Genomic DNA, 17,981 nt, shown 5'->3' on the forward strand with positions numbered 1-17,981 from the left:
TTTATGCCACTGTCATGACATCATTCTCAGATCATGCTTTATATTTGTATCTAAGAGAGTGATGATTTGTTTTTGAAACCCTTATTGTTTTTTTTCTTCTTTTTTTATGTTCAGCGTTTAGATTTCAAAGTTTCTTCAGAATTTATTTGGTATTAATTTTCATTTTTTTAATTGTAAAGATAATTTATTTTATTTTGAAAATTTATTTAATAAATAAAAAAAAAATCTACTATTTTCATCATAAGAAATAATAAAAATATAAAATTTCTTTGCTTTCTATTTGTCTCATAATTTTAATTCTAAACATTTTTCTTTTTCCCTCGAACATGCTCAAATTTTAGGATTATGTAAAAATGAATTTATATTTATAAAAAGAAAAATTCTTTTTTGTTTGAACTTAATTGAAAAAAATGGTTTTTATTTTGAAAAATGGTTGTAATTTGGTTCATATCAGAAGTTTAAAAGTAGGAATCCATTACCGAATTTGGATTTTCTGATGAATTAAAAAAACGCAAATAACATTTAAGTCATTAAACTTTTTTACTCCAAAGATATTTCTTGATCGATAATAAAAACCAATTATATTTTAGACATTTATATACAAATAGGTTGTTTTTCTCCTAAAATCTTCTCTGTTTTTATTGATAAGAGAGATCAAATCCCTTGAGGATAAAACAATATATAAACAATTTTGTCCTTATTAGGAAATGACTTTTCTATTTTTATGATAAACATTGAATTATTTATCGATTATATAGTAGACCTTATTGATCTCAATATTTAAAGGATAAAATATTTATTGGTTACAGTCGACCTTATTAATTTCAATATTTATTTATTCAAAACTTCACAAATTCGACAATTAACTTTCAAAATTTATTCAATAATTTCAAAATATAGATCTTTAACTAATAAATTAAAATATCAGTGGATGAACTACTTTTTAGTAAATTCTAAGTTTATAAAAATAAATTGACATGGAATCTTGAAATGTAATTCAGAATTTCAAACACAAAATAAAGAAGAAAAGAAATGTTAGTTTAGGAATATAAGTATTTTATTCTACTGAACTTTAATCTAAACATTCACCAATTCATTGTCGTGTTTCATTCTCCATGATTGACATCGATAATGAATGCATTCTTAATCCACTGACATTTTAAAGTTACACTAAAAAGTTGTATAATGGATGATGATTTGGCAATGTGAAGACTAACTCAACAATTATGATTTAGTTCGAATATTTTTTGTCGGATTTTTCAATACGGACACTGATTTTAATATTTAAAATATATTAAAAAAATAATATTCTAACATTAATATACTATTAATACTCGATATAAGATAACAACCACAAAAACACACAACAAAAATGTGTACTCTATTATTTGACCTTTTCCTCATCACGTCATTATCTTGTCATTTACTCACTCTTTCGGATGGTTGATTTTTTTATTGGAGCTTTGCAATATTTGCCACTACTGTAATATTATATATAAATGACATGAGCAAGAAATAGAACAATTAAGCATGAAACAACAACGTTTATAGAAAAAGGTTCTTCTCTTATTAAGAAGGTGTGAAGCGACCTTTTCTTTTTTCTATCAAACTTCAATGAAAAGAATATTTTTGAATGGGATTAACGTAATCAAACAATAACAACAACGATAAACTTATTAAATGGTGTTAGAAGAATATAATTAACAGTCTTTTAACGCCTATTTATTTTTTATTTATTTACTTCAATTAGTTTTTATATCTACAACCTCTTTCTTTTCTTTTTCTTTTTTCTTTACTATCATAATTAGTTTTCATTAAAGTAACTGGAAGAAAATTCAATTTCTCATTCTACAATTTTTATAAGAAATTATTATCTAATCCAAATTTACGCAGTCCCCATTAACCCCTAGACTCGTAAGGAAATGTTTTTAATATTTTTTTTCTTGTAAATGAGGAAAAGTGTAATAATTTCTTCTCCCCCACCTACAGCATTGGCACAGATGATAGCATAAAGAGTATAGGATAAAATAATTAACATGAAGAGAAAAAGGCATGAATAATGATCTGCTGAGCTTTAATTAGTAGTTGGTGGTTTAGAAGATGCTTTGACTTAAATAATTTTAGCTAATTTTATCAAGACTAAAAATATATGTAATTTAGAAAAGTTAATTAGTTCAAGGATGAATGTTAATTTTACATTTTTTTTTTGTCTTTTATGGGGGAAGTTGAACCTATAATTTTTTATCCTGCTTTTTAATTCACCGATCTAATTTTATTTTTCTAAATTATTAGCAGAGGATTAAATCTACGATATATTTTTTTTTCATTCTAACCACTCTCATCTTTATCATTCATATTAAAAAGACTTAGAATATAATTGGAGAAATATACGTGTAATATGGAACTAATGTTGAAATGATACTGCTATATCAATTATATGTATTAATAATAATATAATAATACCATAAAATTATAATATAATAAAGTATTTGTAATCTATTTTTTAAACTTAAAGTACTTGATTTTTAAATTAATTAACTGTAAAAATAATTTATGTGTTATGCTTTTAAATTAATAATATAATTATTGTTTTGTCTTTCATTTTGATGATATTTTTATATTTTTGAATAAATTTTGACCCATTTTTCAGATGAGTGTAGATTGACAAATAATGAATGAAAAGGAGTACTTAGATTTTTATTTTTTTTTATAAAAAAGTATAAATGTAAACAGATTTCTTTTACGATGTTCAGCTATAATTATTTTTACAATTTTTAATAACTATTCAATTTTAAAAATCACCATATAAATTAAAAAAAAATCAAAGTTTATTTTAAAATATCAAAATAAAAAACATGAAACATAAAATAATAGCTTTATCATTAATAAATTTAGTTAGGTTATAATTTAAAACACTACAAGAAAATGTCTTATTAGTAACCAATTTTAGTCACTAAAAGTTGTTAGTCACTATAGTGACTAATTTAGATACCAATTTACAAAATTAAAATTTATTGGTTACTAAAATAGTCATTAATATAAATAAAAAATTATAATTGGTCACTAAATTTGTCATTAATTAATTAGAGAGCAATTTAGTAACTAAGTTATTTTAGTAGCCAAACTTAGGTAGCTAATTTTTAGTGATCAGTTTTCTTTGATAGTCAAAACTATGGTAGCTAATTTTAAAAACCAATTTAGTGACTAATTATAAATTTTTTATTCATAATAGTAACTATTTTAATAACCAATAATTTTTTTACTTTGTAAACTTGTATCTAAATTAATAGTTATAATAACTAACAATTTTTTGTCACTAAAATTGGTTTCTAACGAAGCATTTTCTTGTAGTGAAAATAGAATACATAAATAATTTTTTGGTTTAATAATTAATTGCTTTAAAACAAAATAAAAAGTCATTGAAAAGTGTATCCGGAAGAATCCAACTCATGGTTGAAAAAATGTTATCTATGAAGTGGGATGGGACCAACTTTCCTCTTGCATAAAGGGTTAATGGCAGAGTCTGGCATCTTGGAAAAGTTTGGGAAGGAGTGCAGCTTGAGGAAAAATTATTTCACCTTAATTCTAGACTTATTAAGAATTCAATATATGATGCTATTTAATTAATTAATACGTTCTAGCATCATCATTTTTTTCAACAATATGTAAGAATTTGTTTATTTGCAACGGGATAGGGTGAGGCTCCGCAGAAACTGTTGTTAAAGACGAGGCATGCTTCAGGCTACTAAATTCAGTAGTATTTGCAATATAAATTGATGGAACACCATCTCCATTTTGCACAATCTTTTCAAAACCATGGATTCCTCCTTGCAGTTAACTATTGTAGCCATTTTGGTAGCCATGTTAGTCGTTCTCTGGCATGGAAAGAAGAGAAACAAAGGAGGTAGGAACAATAGCAAAGAAGCTCCTGTCCCGGTCGGTGCATGGCCACTTATCGGTCACCTGCACCTTCTGGGTGGCCACGACCAACTTCTCTACCGAACACTAGGAACAATGGCTGATCAATATGGACCAGCGTTTAACATCTGGCTCGGTACTCGCAGAGCATTTGTTGTTAGCAGCTGGGAAGTGGCTAAAGAATGTTTCACAACCAATGACAAGGCACTTGCCTCACGCCCCACAACCGTTGCCGCAAAGATTATGGGATACAACTACGCAGTGTTTGGTTTTGCCCCTTACAGTCCCTTTTGGCGTGAGATGAGAAAGATTGCGACTCTTGAACTTCTTTCCAACCGCAGGCTCGAAATGCTCAAACATGTGAGAGTGTCGGAACTCAGCATGGGCATAAGGGAGTTATACAACTCTTGGGTCCAAAACAGGTCTCAACCGGTGGCTGTGGAACTGAACCGGTGGTTGGAGGATTTGACTCTGAACATGGTGGTCAGAATGGTGGCAGGGAAACGCTACTTCGGTGCCTCTGCAACGTGTGATGATGATGAAGCAAGGCGGTGCCAGAAGGCTATTAATCAGTTCTTTCATCTCATTGGGATTTTTGTGGTTTCGGATGCGCTCCCGTTTCTGCGTTGGTTTGATGTGCAGGGGCACGAGAGGGCGATGAAGAAAACTGCCATGGAGTTGGATTCCATACTTGAAGGGTGGCTAAAGGAGCATCGTATGCAAAGAGTTGATGGTGAAGTTAAAGCAGAGGGTGAACAGGATTTCATAGATGTCATGTTGTCTCTTCAGAAGAGTGGTCACCTATCAAATTTCCAATATGATTCCGACACCAGCATCAAATCCACGTGTCTCGTAAACTCAACAACCTAATTTCTTCCTTAATAATTTACTTTATGTTTTCTTAACGATCTTGTCTCTCTAATGCTTTGCAAGGTAGAAACTATTGAATTTTGATTGTTAAATGTTAAACTTTTTTGTTTGTGAATATGTGCAGGCTATTATACTTGGTGGCAGTGATACCACAGCAGGAACACTTAGTTGGGCCATCTCATTACTCCTCAACAATCGGCAAGCATTGAAAAAAGCCCAAGAAGAATTGGACCTGAATGTTGGAATGGGTAGGCAAGTTGAGGAGTCAGACATTAAAAACCTTGCATATCTTCAAGCAATTATAAAGGAAACCTTGCGGCTATACCCAGCTGGGCCTCTCCTAGGCCCAAGGGAAGCCCAAGAAGATTGCAATGTGGGGGGTTACCATGTCCCTGCTGGGACACGGTTGGTGGTTAACCTGTGGAAGATTCATAGGGATCCAAGGGTGTGGGAAGAGCCTTCTGCTTTCAGACCAGAGAGGTTTCTGAGAAGTGATGGTGTTGATGTTAAAGGCCAAAACTTTGAACTGATTCCCTTTGGGTCTGGTCGAAGGTCTTGTCCTGGCATGTCTTTTGCACTGCAAGTTCTTCACTTGACCTTGGCTCGTCTGCTTCATGCATTTGAATTTGCAACCCCATCAGATGAAGCTGTTGACATGACGGAGAGTCCCGGTTTAACAATTCCTAAGGCAACTCCTTTGGAGCTTCTTCTCACTCCTCGCCTTCCACCCCAATTATATACCTTCTAAATTAACCTTGCATCCTCTAATAAAACCTTTTCCTTTATTATTCTTCGAAATGAACTTCGTTAAATTCCAGTTCTTGATGTTAGGCCATGACATGAGTGAGAAGTCAGTGTTATATGATATCCTTATATTTGTCATTAAAAAATCACAGAAGAGATGAAACAATGATCTCATTTTATAGTTGATTATATGCATTTCATTTCATTATATGACATACTAATGCAGTGAACTAAAAGACGTCCATATTCTTTTTCATAGAATTATTAAAAAATTATGGTTAAGGATATGAAAATATGATATGCATCCAAATGAAGTCCTGAATTTCACATTCAATTATTTAACAAAAGTCATTTTCGTGGCCATCGTTGTTTCCCTTTGAACTGTTCGTGCACGTCACTGACATCTTTCTAATTTTCTTCCTCGTTAAAGTCAGAGACATTGCTCTCACAGAACTGAAGCGAGAAACGGAACTCTAAAAACAACATTGACAACTTTTTTAATCATATAATGAACATATTTTTAAAATTCAAGATAAAAATAACATAAATATAACTAAAAATATTATTATTTCAAATTATTAGGCAAATAATTTTTATTTTGTGACTGTCACGTGTCTTTCTAAATTCATTAGAATAAACGTATCAATATTTAACATAACCTTTAATTTAAAATACTAATGTATATTAAATTATTATATTATCATTTAAAAGTAAATTATTATTTTTCAATTTTCTGAAAAAACAAGTAATGTTATAGACAGATATATCCTATTTTTATTCTCCTTATCTAATATAAATAAAATAATATTTTTATTTTAAAATATAAATAATTTAAAATGAATCCACTATAAAAGTAAAATAATGTTTTCCATTAGATGTTGAAGTTAGGTAGAAAAATTAAATGGTATACATAAAAAAGAAAAAATCCTTAAAAAAAACTATAACAACTACTCCTATGACATAAAAGAATTTTACATTTTGGCGAATGTTTTGTCTTCAAAACTATACAAGTTGATCCAGTGCGCGCAACTTATCATGGAAGCAGCAGCGCTTGCCGGAGTAGCTTTCTTGCTATTACTCTGTTACTTCATCAAATGGGCTACAGCAGGTTCTGCTCGCAAGCCACCGGAAGCAGCCGGTGGCTGGCCTTTAATCGGTCACCTTCGTCTCTTTGGTCGCTCCGATCAGCCTGTGTACGAAACGTTAGGAGGCTTAGCAGACAAATATGGCCCAATATTCAGCATCCAAATGGGTGTGCATCAGGCGGTAGTGGTGAGCTCTTGGGAGTTAGCGAAAGAGTGTTTCACCACTCTGGACGTTGTTGTCTCATCTCGTCCCAAATTCACCGCCGCAAAAATCTTGACATACGACTATGCTAGTTTTGGGTTCTCCCCTTACGGAGACTTCTGGCGCGACATGCATAAGATTACGGTTTCGGAGCTATTTTCTACCCGACGTGCTGAACTGCTTCGAGGAATTAGAGATTCGGAGGTGCGGAGCTCGTTGAAAGAACTGTACGGAACGTGGGCGGAGAAAAGAGGTGATTTGTTGGTGGAGATGAAGGAGTGGTTCGGGAACATGAATCTGAACGTGATTCTGAGGACGGTTGCGGGAAAGCGATACTGTGTGGGGAATGGAGATGAGGAAAGGATGAGGTGGGTTCGGAGGGTACTGAGAGATTTCTTTAATTTGATGGGGGTGGTTGTGATTGGGGATGCGATTCCATTTCTTGGGTGGCTTGATTTGGGAGGTGAAGTGAAGGAGATGAAAAAAACGGCTTCAGAAATGGATAGCTTCAGTTCTGAATGGTTAAAAGAACATCGCCAACGAAGAGACTCAGATGGGAAGAAAAGAGAGGAAGACTTCATGGATGTGTTGCTGTCTGCTCTTGACGGGGTCGACCTTGCTGGTTACGATGCCGACACTGTCATTAAAGCCACATGTTTGGTAAGCTGTCTCAAAATTAAAGTTTTTCATTGAGTTTAACACGCATAAGAAGAAAAAGTAGGAGGAAAAGGTAAAAATAAGGAAGGTAAAAACTGATAAATCGTTTAATTACGGTTAGGATCGACATAGGCTAATTTGACTAATGGAGATTTAATTCGAAATTTACTCCTGCTAATGGTATTGTTGCATCTTACAGACGTTAATGGCTGCAGCAACGGATACTACGACAGTTACGATGACTTGGGCATTATCGGTATTGTTGAATAATCGCGATGCCTTGAAGAAAGTTCAAGATGAATTGGATGAGCATGTGGGCAGGGAAAGAGTGGTGAATGAATCTGACATAAGCAAATTAGTGTACCTTCAAGCTGTAGTTAAAGAGTCAATGAGATTGTATGCAGCTGCACCACTACCTGGTCCGCGTGAATTCGCAAGCGATTGTACCTTAGGTGGCTACCATATCAAAGCAGGTACGAGATTGATTTTGAACATTTGGAAGATACAGAGAGATCCACGTGTGTGGCCAAATCCATTAGAGTTTCAGCCAGAAAGGTTCCTCACAACGCACAAGGGCGTGGATGTGAAGGGTCAACATTTTGAGCTACTTCCCTTTGGCAGCGGAAGAAGGTCTTGCCCTGGCATGTCATTTGCCCTTCAAATGACGCACTTGGCTTTAGCAGCTTTTTTGCAAGCATTTGAAGTCACAACACTGAACAATGAACCAGTTGACATGAGTGTCTTATTTGGACTCACACTCATCAAAGCCACCCCGCTTGAGGTTTTAATCCAACCTCGTTTACCACTTCAACATCTCCTTAATAATGTATCCTAATTACGTGATTATTGTCCTTACCAGCACCTTCAATTGGTATCTGTGTAGAATGATCAGAACTTGTCTCTGTACAATTTTATGTGCTCAATATTCTGTTCAAACTAAGTATAATTATAAGTTAAGAATATATTAAATCCAACACCCGCAATTGAAGGATTTAATTAGATGATGAAATTATATATTTTCAGCTTTTAAAATGTTCTTTTATTATTAAGTGTATAAATATCAAGTTTTTGTATTTTGACCTTTTATATCTTCAATTGACTCTTACTATTAGATTTTCAATTTATAGACTCTTACTATTAGATTGGGCCTAAAATTTGGATTTGATGATTTTGTTATTAATTAAATTGTAATAGATAATTCTTAATATATATTTCTTAATATTTGGAGATTTCATCTTTAATATATTTTTCAAATTTTCTGAATTTTAATTGGATAACTAACTTTGTAAATAAGTGTTGATAATTTTTGATTAATCAATATTTTAGTCATATTATTAATAATCTTTTCAAATCTATAAGATTTCTACTTATTTGCATAATTTAACTCAAACATTTATTTTTTCATTTTCATTTTGAATAAAACTGAAATATCAAATGAAATTCAAAAATAAAATAAAAATAATAATGTCAATTATGATTATAAAATCAATATTTTAAAAAGAATGAGTTATGTTATGTGACATTTTACAAGCTCACAACTCATTATAATACGAATTTGAAGTGTCATTTTGTTGAATTCATTTGAAAATAATTATTTTATACTTATGGAATAAGAAATCATATATTTTATTTTTAAGTTTTTCGTTGCAATGTCTCTTTCCGAATCAAAACATAACATTTTTTAAATAATTATTTCAATTGGCTTATTTTTTTTAAATATCTCAAATGGCTTCGGTTTTAGATATAATTATTTATATCCCTATATTTTTTTAGAGATGTCAAAATGGATTTTAATCTGTGAGCCAACCTGGTTCATCACGGGTTCGAGCTGGGTTGGGTTGAGAAAATTTAAAAGTTTTCAAAAGTGAGTTGATTTCAACCCGACTCACTTAACACATGGGTTAAATGGGTTTAAGTCGTGTTGTGTTAGGTTTTACAGAGGGGGTTTCATTGGAGAGATACAACACCAATGAAATCTGAGCCGAACCACATAAGACACTGACACCACTCTCAACCTAAAACCTTTTCTGCCCTTTTCTGTACCGCCGTTCTTTTCTTAACGGGACACGCTTACCATACTGCACTCGTCTGAGCCGGTTTTAACCATCGGCTCTGATACCACTTGTCAGGTTTTACAGAGGGGGTTTCATTGGAGAGATACAACACCAATGAGATCTGAGCCGAACCACATAAGACACTGACACCACTCTCAACCTAAAACCTTAAGGCAATGGGTTTATGGGTCTTGATTCTTATATAGTGCTCTACTTTCTCATTTCTGGTCAATGTGGAACTTAGACTCACACTTGGATTCCTAACATATTGAAGGTTTGACATGTGTAATTCTTTTGTTGAAGATTTTACTCCTTCGGATATACATGATAATTTTTCTCTCTCTACCATGGGCTTCTCCACACATTAGAATAATGTTTATACACCTTCAAATACCACTACAATTTATTTTTCTATAATAACTCATAAAAAAAGAATCACAAGTTTTGGTATCGAATTAAAATATTGAATTCATTATAAGATTTTCATTCATATATTGTTATAAATAGATAATATATTCGTATAGTATTTTACAACAAACTTATAATTTAACTGATAAAATACATTTATATGAACAAATCTAGACTAATTCAATTTATCTATACGTGTTTCAATTTAGTTTAATTACTGAGTTATAATTCACTATAATTTATTTAAATTATTATACAATTCCATTTTTTAATTTTTAAATAATTATTTTTACCTTGATATGTTTTCTTAATAATTTCATTAATGAATTAAAAAAATTCCTTTTTTTACCGATTTAATTGCTGGCCCGAATTACTTTGGTTACAGGTTTGAAACTATACTATTTATTTATGTGCAACATATTACTTTTTTAATCAAACATTTAGCAGATAATAATTATAATTAGTTTTAACAGCACTCATAAAATTGTACACACACCAAGTTCTGATCATTCTACATAGATACTAATTGAAGGTGCTGGTAAGGACAAACACATAATTAGGATACATTATTAAGGAAACCTTGATGTGGTAAACGAGGTTTGATTAAAACCTCAAGCGGGGTGGCTTTGGTGAGTGTGAGTCCAAATAAAGCACTCATGTCAACTGGTTCGTTGTTCAGTGTTGTGACTTCAAATGCTTGCAAAAAAGCTGCTAAAGCCAAGTGCGTCATTTGAAGAGCAAATGATATGCCAGGGCACGACCTTCTTCCACCGCCAAAAGGAAGTAGCTCAAAATGCTGACCCTTCACATCCACACCCTTGTGGGTTGTCAGGAACCTTTCTGGCTGAAACTCCAATGGATTTGGCCACACACGTGGGTCTCTTTGAATCTTCCAAATGTTCAAAATCAATCTCGTACCTGCCTCGATACGGTAGCCACCTAAGGTACAATCGCTGTTGAACTCACGCGGACTTGGAAGTGGTGCAGCTGCGTACAATCTCATTGACTCTTTAACTACAGCTTGAAGGTACACTAATTTGTTTATGTCAGATTCATCCACCACTTTTTCCATGCCCACATGCTCATCCAATTCATCTTGAACTTTCTTCAAGGCGTCGCGATTATTCAACAGTAGCGATAATGCCCAAGTCAGCGTAACTGTCGTAGTATCCGTTCCTGCAGCTATTAATGTCTGTATAAAAGGCAACAATTTACACATTATTATTTTTCTTCTCCAATCAAATCGCTTGTTACATTACTATTTTTACTTTCCTACTTCATTTTCTTCTTATGTAAAACAAATATACTATGTATGTTAATCTCAATGAAAACTGTAGTTTTGAGAAAGCTTACCAAACATGTCGCTTTAATGACAGTGTCGGCATCGTAACCAGCAAGGTCAACCCCGTCAACAGCAGACAACAACACATCAATGAAGTCTTCCTCTCTTTCCTTCCCATCTGAGTCTCTTCGTTGGCGATGTTCTTCTAACCATTCAGAAATCAAGCTATCCATTTCTACAGCCGTTTTTTTCATCTCCTTCACTTCACCTCCCAAATCAAGCCACCCAAGAAATGGAATCGCATCCCCAATCACAATCACCCCCAACAAGTTAAAGAAATCTCTCAGTACCCTCCGAACCCGTCTCATCCGTTCCTCATCTCCATTCCCCACACAGTATCGCTTTCCCGCAACCGTCCTCAGTATCATGTTCAGATTCATGTTCCCGAACCACTCCTTCATCTCCACCAACAAATCACCTCTTTTCTCCACCCACGTTCCGTATAGTTCTTTCAACGAGCTCCGCACCTCCGAATCTCTAATTCCTCGAAGCAGTTCAGCACGTCGGGTAGAAAATAGCTCCGAAACAGTAATCTTATGCATGTCGCGCCAGAAGTCTCCGTAAGGGGAGAACGCAAAACTAGCATAGTCGTATGTCAAGATTTTTGCGGCGCTGTATTTGGGACGATATGAGACAACAGCGTCCAGAGTGGTGAAACACTCCCTCGCTAACTCCCAAGAGCTCACCACTACCGCCTGATGCACACCCATTCTGATGCTGAATATTGGGCCATATTTGTCTGCTAAGCCTCCTAGGGCTTCGTATACAGGCTGACCGGAGCGACTAAAGAGGCGAAGGTGGCCGATCAAAGGCCAGCCACCGGCTGCTTCCGGTGGCTTGCGAGTAGAACCTGCTGTATCCCATTTGATGAAGTAACATAGTAATAGAAAGACAGCTACTACAACAAGCGCTGCTGCTTCCATGACAAGTTTCGAGCACTGGATCAACTTGTATAGTTTTGAAGACAAAACATTCACCAGACGTAAAATTCGTTTATGTTGTTATGTTATTATAATGTGGTGGGAGTAGTTGTTATAGTGTTTTTAAGGAATATTTTTTTATGTATACCACTCAATTAATTTTTCTACCTAATCTCAACATCTAATAAAAAATATTATTTTTACTTTTATAGTGGATTCGTTTTAAATTATTTTATATTTAAAATAAAATATTATCTTATTTTAGATAATTGGATTAAAAAATAGGATATTCACGCAACAGAGTTTTACATTTATTTAATGTTATTAAATGGAGGAAGGGTAATGCAATAAATATATTACCCACCAAACACTCAATTTTACCCGTGATAACCACTTGCGGAAAAGTTTGTAAGGTGATTTCAATTCTTGGAGGTTTAAATAGTCGGTGACACCGTTTTTATTTTTGGATTTTGATACTTTAACAAATTTTGACAAAATCTTTCCCTTTCTTTTTTAAACTATAATAAATTATTTAAAAAAATATTAATCCAATACAATAATGACACGTGAATATTATTAAAATTTTATTTTTTTTGACAAAATTTTAATAATGTCTGCATGTCACCACTCAATTGGATCCATATTTTTTTTAAAATAATTTATTATGGTTCAGAAAGAAAAGATAAAGATTTAATAGAAAGTTTGTCAAAGTTTGATAATAAAAATTTTGTTAAATATCAAAATCCTTTATTTTTTTTTTCGAAAACTCAATTATGTTAAGCACGAGTTGGGTTTATGATTTAAAAACAGTAAGCCAATGATGTAGGTGTATATTATAGCAGGTTGAAACTCACCTAAAATGAGCTCAACAAATGTGCAAATGATGACCTCGTTTTGGTTAGTGAATAAGGATGTGCTTGGAATGAGGAGAGGATCTAAGAGAGAATAACTGAATGAATTTGAGGAGACATTGAAGGGATTGTGGTGTTGTTTTGATTAAAACAAAAATTGTGTGATTTGAGTGGATTTAAGATGATAGTTCATGAAAGTTTGTATATGATGTGATGAGTATGATAAATTATAAAATATGTTTTAAGAAATAAAATTATATAATTACTATTTTATCTTTGAAAATAAAGATAATATAAACTTAAATATACATAGTGAAAATTGTATTAAAAGAAAATTGAATCTTTTATTTATATTATTATTACTAGCGAAAACGTAGGCATTGTCACGCTTGTGTGTTTGTATTTTTTTTAATTTTTGTAGAAATTTGAGTTAAAATCAATAATATTTATTTTTAATATTTAATTAATTTTTAAAATAGTTGTTAAATAAAATAATTGTTAAAAATAAAAGAAGGTTTTAAAATAACGGTTAAAGGTAAATTATTTATAAAATAATTAATTTTTAAAATAATAATTAAGGGTAAAACTAGAAAAACAAAACATAAACACAAAAGAAAGAATTATCTTTATACATTGTTATAGATTATTATTAGGTTAAATCATTCCGAGATTCCATTTTTGTAGCAAAATCTCAAGTAGGTCCTTCATTTTTATTTAACTCGATTGAGTTTCTATTTTGGAAGATTCGTTCTAATAAGGTCATTTCCATTAGTAGTACAGTAATAGTGTTAATTATGTGTCATATGTCACCACGTGATTTTTTTAATTTTTTATCTTTTTTATAATTATTTTAAAAAAAATTGTCACTTGTCAATCTAAGATTGTGCCACGTGGCATAAACAGTGTGATATGGTAGTACCATGTGTTATTATTGAATATGAAAAGTCTGAATGTAATCTCTGTATTTGTTATTTTGTCTCAATTTAGTCCCAATTTTGTAAAAACTGAATTAATTTTATCCCTATATCACATTTAATTTCTATATAAATTTTACATTGGTACTTTTATTATATTTTTAACAAAATTAAGTTTATTTAAATTATATTTTGCATTGAACTTTATTTAAATATTGTTTCAAATATTTATATATCAATAATTTATAGACAAATGTTAGGATTGATTTAAAAATAATTTTATAGATTGAATTGTAAAATTTTAAATAAATGTATTTATTTTAAATTGTTATAAATTTTAATAAAAATTTATATTAACGTCATACTTGTGGTCGACGCATTTGTTTGCAGTTAAAATGAAACATTTTTGTAGTGTTATTAGTTAAAAGGATCATTTATAGTATTTCTTCACCTAGAAAAACCATCTATCTATATGTAAGTTTTTTTTTTTTTTTTATCTTACATGTAACTTTTATATTAATAAATTCATCGATAGAGTTTAAAGTATAAAATAAAGGTTAACTTTACCATAAAATAAAATAAAATGCAATTATAAGACGAAACGAATGCCTATTTTTCTTTAAAAATATTTTAGACAGTATTTTTTTAGCATGAAAAAAAATATTATGAAAAATACATACATGTAATTTAGTTTTTTTCTTCTTTTTTCATAAACACCTCTCTCTATATATTAAATACGTCAGACTTAATATATTAAAGAATAACAACATCCTTTATATTAAAATTATTATGAAGTGAATTAAACATATTTTTAATCCATCATCCATTCATTCTAATTGATTTTTTTTAAAAGGAAATAAAACATGGGTGAATACACCTACTAAAAAACAAGTGAGTTTTGAACACAATGTGCGTGTATTAGTATCCACCAAAACAATTAATTGATATCGTTTGTCGCTTTTCTTTTTTTCTAGTTTCCCTTTTATATTCTTTGTTTGGACCATTTTGTCTTCTCATTTTTCCAACTTTCTTTCTTCTTTTAATTCTTGTTAAAGTTATCTAATTATCTTTTCATAATAGTGTCCTTTTGTCTTCATTCATTTCTCGTATACTAGATTATTTAACTGACGGAAAAAAAGTCTATCATACTCCTATATATGACCTAATCAAAGTCTATCACCACGTTATCTTGATTCTTGACTTACCGATGTGAGATTATTAGAACTGTAAACAACTTCAGTTTCGAAACAGTTTCTTGATGAAAAGGAATGGGAACCATCGACTTCTCTACAAGTCGAAATATGCGGCTCAGTGCTTTTTGATTTCATGCTGATCAAAGGTTGAGGGTAAGAAAAAGTTGGGATAAGGCCAAAAAATCAGTGGCGTGAAGAAGAAAGCTATGGCGTTAGTCAGCCAAAAAAAAAAAAAGATTAAAGAAGATGAGGCAGGATGACCTTAACTTGTGGATTACACTGTTGGTTATCGGTTCTCATTCAGGGGACCAGTGAAGACATTGTCATTCTGTTGTATTATGAATTGGGACTTTGAAATCATTCCGATTATTTTACACATTTGTTAGTATAGATTTAGAATTTGATTGGGTGAGAGTGAGAGAAACTGTGCCTGTGTAAGATGAATTGGATTCTTTTTGGATCAGACATTATTAGTGTGAAGAAGAGATTGTGACAACTCTAGCTTGGAAAACACTCAGTTTCAAATTGAAGAGATAAAAAAACGGATCCAAAATAAGTCTGTAATTATATTACTTAAAGTGTGAATCGAATAGGATAACAAATAAGTGGGTATTTGTAAGAGATCTAAAAGATTCAGCGCTCTAGTAAAAAAAACCCTGGTTCTTGTTTAACTACCATTACATATTTGACTCTTGGTTTTCGCGTTCCATCTACGGCCCAACCACGTTTCGCGAATAGAATTTCTTGATATAGTAGCTGAATTGCGATGGATCTTACGGTTCAGTATCTGGTCGCAGCAGTTATAGCCGTACTCTTCATTTCTTTCTTCATCAAAAGGGATACACCAGGTTCCGCCCGCAACCCACCGGAAGCCGCCGGTGGGTGGCCTTTGATCGGTCATCTTCACCTCTTAGGTGGTTCCACTCCTTACGTAACCTTAGCATCCTTAGCAGACAAGTATGGTCCAATATTCAGCATCCGAATTGGTGTGCATCCAGCAGTGGTGGTGAGTTCTTGGGAGTTAGCCAAAGAGTGTTTCACCACTCTCGACGTCGTTGTCTCTTCTCGCCCCAAATTCACCGCCGCTAAACTCTTGGGCTACGACTATGCTAACTTTGGGTTTTCCCCTTACGGAGAATTCTGGCGCGAGATGCGAAAGATTACGGCTTCGGAGTTGCTCTCCACTACCCGCTTCGAACTTCTGAAGGATATTAGACACTCGGAGGTGAAGAGCTCCTTCAAAGAATTGTACAGATCATGGGCGGAGAAAGGAGGTGGGTCACATTATTTGTCGGTGGAGATGAAGCAGTGGTTCGGAGACGTCAATCTCAACGTCATTCTGCGGATGATTTCGGGAAAGCAATACTCCGCCAAAAGTGAAGACGAGCAACAGGTGAGGCGGATAAGGAAGGTTTTCAGAGAGTTTTTCCGTTTGACAGGGTTGTTTGTGGTTGGAGACGCCATTCCGTTTCTGGGGTGGCTTGATTTGGGAGGTGAAGTAAAGGAGATGAAGAAAACGGCCATGGAAATGGATATCATCGTTTCTGAATGGTTAGAAGAACATCGCCAGAAAAGAGTCACTGATGAGAGCAAAACAGAACAGGACTTCGTTGATGTTTTGTTGTCGGTCCTTAAAGGAGTCGACCTTGCCGGTTACGATGTCGACACTGTGATAAAAGCCACCTGCACGGTACGTATAAAAGATTCAAAATTAAAAATGTTTTTCCTGTTGTTTTGGTTTATATTCAGTATCATCAACTCAGGTTACCCTATACTACTCAAAAACTGAAATGGTTTGGTGGCTTTATTGTTGCATCTTGCAGATGCTGATTGCCGGAGCAACTGATACAACAGCAGTTACCATGACATGGGCACTGTCGTTGTTGCTAAATAATCGGGACGCATTGAAGAAAGTAAAAGATGAATTGGATGAGCACGTGGGAAAAGAAAGATTAGTGAACGAATCGGATATAAACAAATTAGTTTATCTTCAAGCTGTGGTAAAAGAGACACTGCGATTGTATCCATCTGGGCCATTCTCTGGTCCACGTGAATTCACAGAAGATTGTACACTGGGAGGCTTTAACATCAAAGCGGGTACCCGATTTATTTTGAACATTTGGAAATTACACAGAGATCCACGAATATGGTCAAATCCATTGGAGTTTGAACCAGAGAGGTTCTTGACAAGCCACCGAAGTGTTGATCTGAAGGGTCAGCATTTCGAACTCCTTCCCTTTGGTGGTGGAAGGAGGTTGTGCCCTGGCATATCATTTGGCCTTCAGATGACACACTTGGCATTAGCTTCACTTTTGCAGGCATTTGAAATCACCACCCCATCCAATGCTCCAGTTGATATGAGTGCCACGTTTGGACTCACAAATATGAAAACCACTCCTCTCCAGGTTTTACTCAGACCCGCTTTATCACATCACCTACTTTTTGGTGATGATGTTTAGCAAGATCCATTGTATTACCCAACGTCTACAAAGTTACTCATCTGTTGTGAAACTGTTTAATTGATTGTATAATTAAAGATACGATATGTTTTTCTTGATAAATAATGTTATTAAAGACACTTTATAAAAGTTTATTTATATCTAAAAATAGTTTAAATTTTCCCCATCTTTTAGAGATAACAAGTTTTCTGTATTAAGGTATGTATATTTATATTATTGCGTCTACATATTATCCTGATACGAATAATTTGTTGAAGGATAGATTATATATGGAATAATTTGTAACACGCGTCATCATAGAGTTGTCCGTAATTGGCAGATCCGTCACTTTTATTTTTTAATTTATTTTACTTTTTAATTTTTA

At 33.0% G+C, this 17,981-nt stretch overlaps 4 protein-coding genes across 4 annotated transcripts; 3 read left to right on the forward strand and 1 right to left on the reverse strand.

The window, feature by feature from the left end:
- Positions 1-3,785: 3,785 nt before the first annotated feature.
- Positions 3,786-5,716, forward strand: LOC114162602 (xanthotoxin 5-hydroxylase CYP82C4-like). The gene is made up of 2 exons (XM_028046546.1): positions 3,786-4,770; positions 4,913-5,716. The coding sequence occupies exons 1-2, from the start codon at positions 3,817-3,819 to the stop codon at positions 5,534-5,536; spliced, it is 1,578 nt and encodes a 525-aa protein (XP_027902347.1). The 5' UTR covers positions 3,786-3,816; the 3' UTR covers positions 5,537-5,716.
- Positions 5,717-6,469: 753 nt separating this feature from the next.
- On the forward strand, positions 6,470-8,557 carry LOC114196163 (cytochrome P450 CYP82D47-like). Its single transcript, XM_028086715.1, has 2 exons — positions 6,470-7,479; positions 7,676-8,557. Exons 1-2 carry the CDS (start codon positions 6,568-6,570, stop codon positions 8,309-8,311), a joined length of 1,548 nt encoding a protein of 515 aa, XP_027942516.1. The 5' UTR covers positions 6,470-6,567; the 3' UTR covers positions 8,312-8,557.
- Positions 8,558-10,386: 1,829 nt separating this feature from the next.
- Positions 10,387-12,279, reverse strand: LOC114162246 (cytochrome P450 CYP82D47-like). The gene is made up of 2 exons (XM_028046073.1): positions 11,292-12,279; positions 10,387-11,130 (listed from the first exon to the last, which is right to left on the reverse strand). The coding sequence occupies exons 1-2, from the start codon at positions 12,201-12,203 to the stop codon at positions 10,495-10,497; spliced, it is 1,548 nt and encodes a 515-aa protein (XP_027901874.1). The 5' UTR covers positions 12,204-12,279; the 3' UTR covers positions 10,387-10,494.
- A 2,883-nt stretch (positions 12,280-15,162) lies between these two features.
- LOC114196089 (cytochrome P450 CYP82D47-like) lies at positions 15,163-17,719 on the forward strand. Its single transcript, XM_028086612.1, has 2 exons — positions 15,163-16,848; positions 16,982-17,719. The coding sequence occupies exons 1-2, from the start codon at positions 15,925-15,927 to the stop codon at positions 17,615-17,617; spliced, it is 1,560 nt and encodes a 519-aa protein (XP_027942413.1). The 5' UTR covers positions 15,163-15,924; the 3' UTR covers positions 17,618-17,719.
- Positions 17,720-17,981: the final 262 nt, after the last annotated feature.

The sequence above is a fragment of the Vigna unguiculata genome, chromosome 9, assembly GCF_004118075.2.
Source record: "Vigna unguiculata cultivar IT97K-499-35 chromosome 9, ASM411807v1, whole genome shotgun sequence".
Classification (NCBI taxonomy): domain Eukaryota; kingdom Viridiplantae; phylum Streptophyta; class Magnoliopsida; order Fabales; family Fabaceae; genus Vigna; species Vigna unguiculata.

Excerpts from the sequence above, each read along its gene's own strand:
- LOC114162602 (XM_028046546.1), top strand. The coding sequence starts at position 3,817 with ATGGATTCCTCCTTGCAGTTAACTATTGTAGCCATTTTGGTAGCCATG. Across the intron at positions 4,771-4,912 it reads GCATCAAATCCACGTGTCTC|GCTATTATACTTGGTGGCAG; the intron begins GTAAACTCAACA and ends GAATATGTGCAG.
- LOC114196163 (XM_028086715.1), top strand. The coding sequence starts at position 6,568 with ATGGAAGCAGCAGCGCTTGCCGGAGTAGCTTTCTTGCTATTACTCTGT. Across the intron at positions 7,480-7,675 it reads TCATTAAAGCCACATGTTTG|ACGTTAATGGCTGCAGCAAC; the intron begins GTAAGCTGTCTC and ends TGCATCTTACAG.
- LOC114162246 (XM_028046073.1), bottom strand. The coding sequence starts at position 12,203 with ATGGAAGCAGCAGCGCTTGTTGTAGTAGCTGTCTTTCTATTACTATGT. Across the intron at positions 11,131-11,291 it reads TCATTAAAGCGACATGTTTG|ACATTAATAGCTGCAGGAAC; the intron begins GTAAGCTTTCTC and ends CCTTTTATACAG.
- LOC114196089 (XM_028086612.1), top strand. The coding sequence starts at position 15,925 with ATGGATCTTACGGTTCAGTATCTGGTCGCAGCAGTTATAGCCGTACTC. Across the intron at positions 16,849-16,981 it reads TGATAAAAGCCACCTGCACG|ATGCTGATTGCCGGAGCAAC; the intron begins GTACGTATAAAA and ends TGCATCTTGCAG.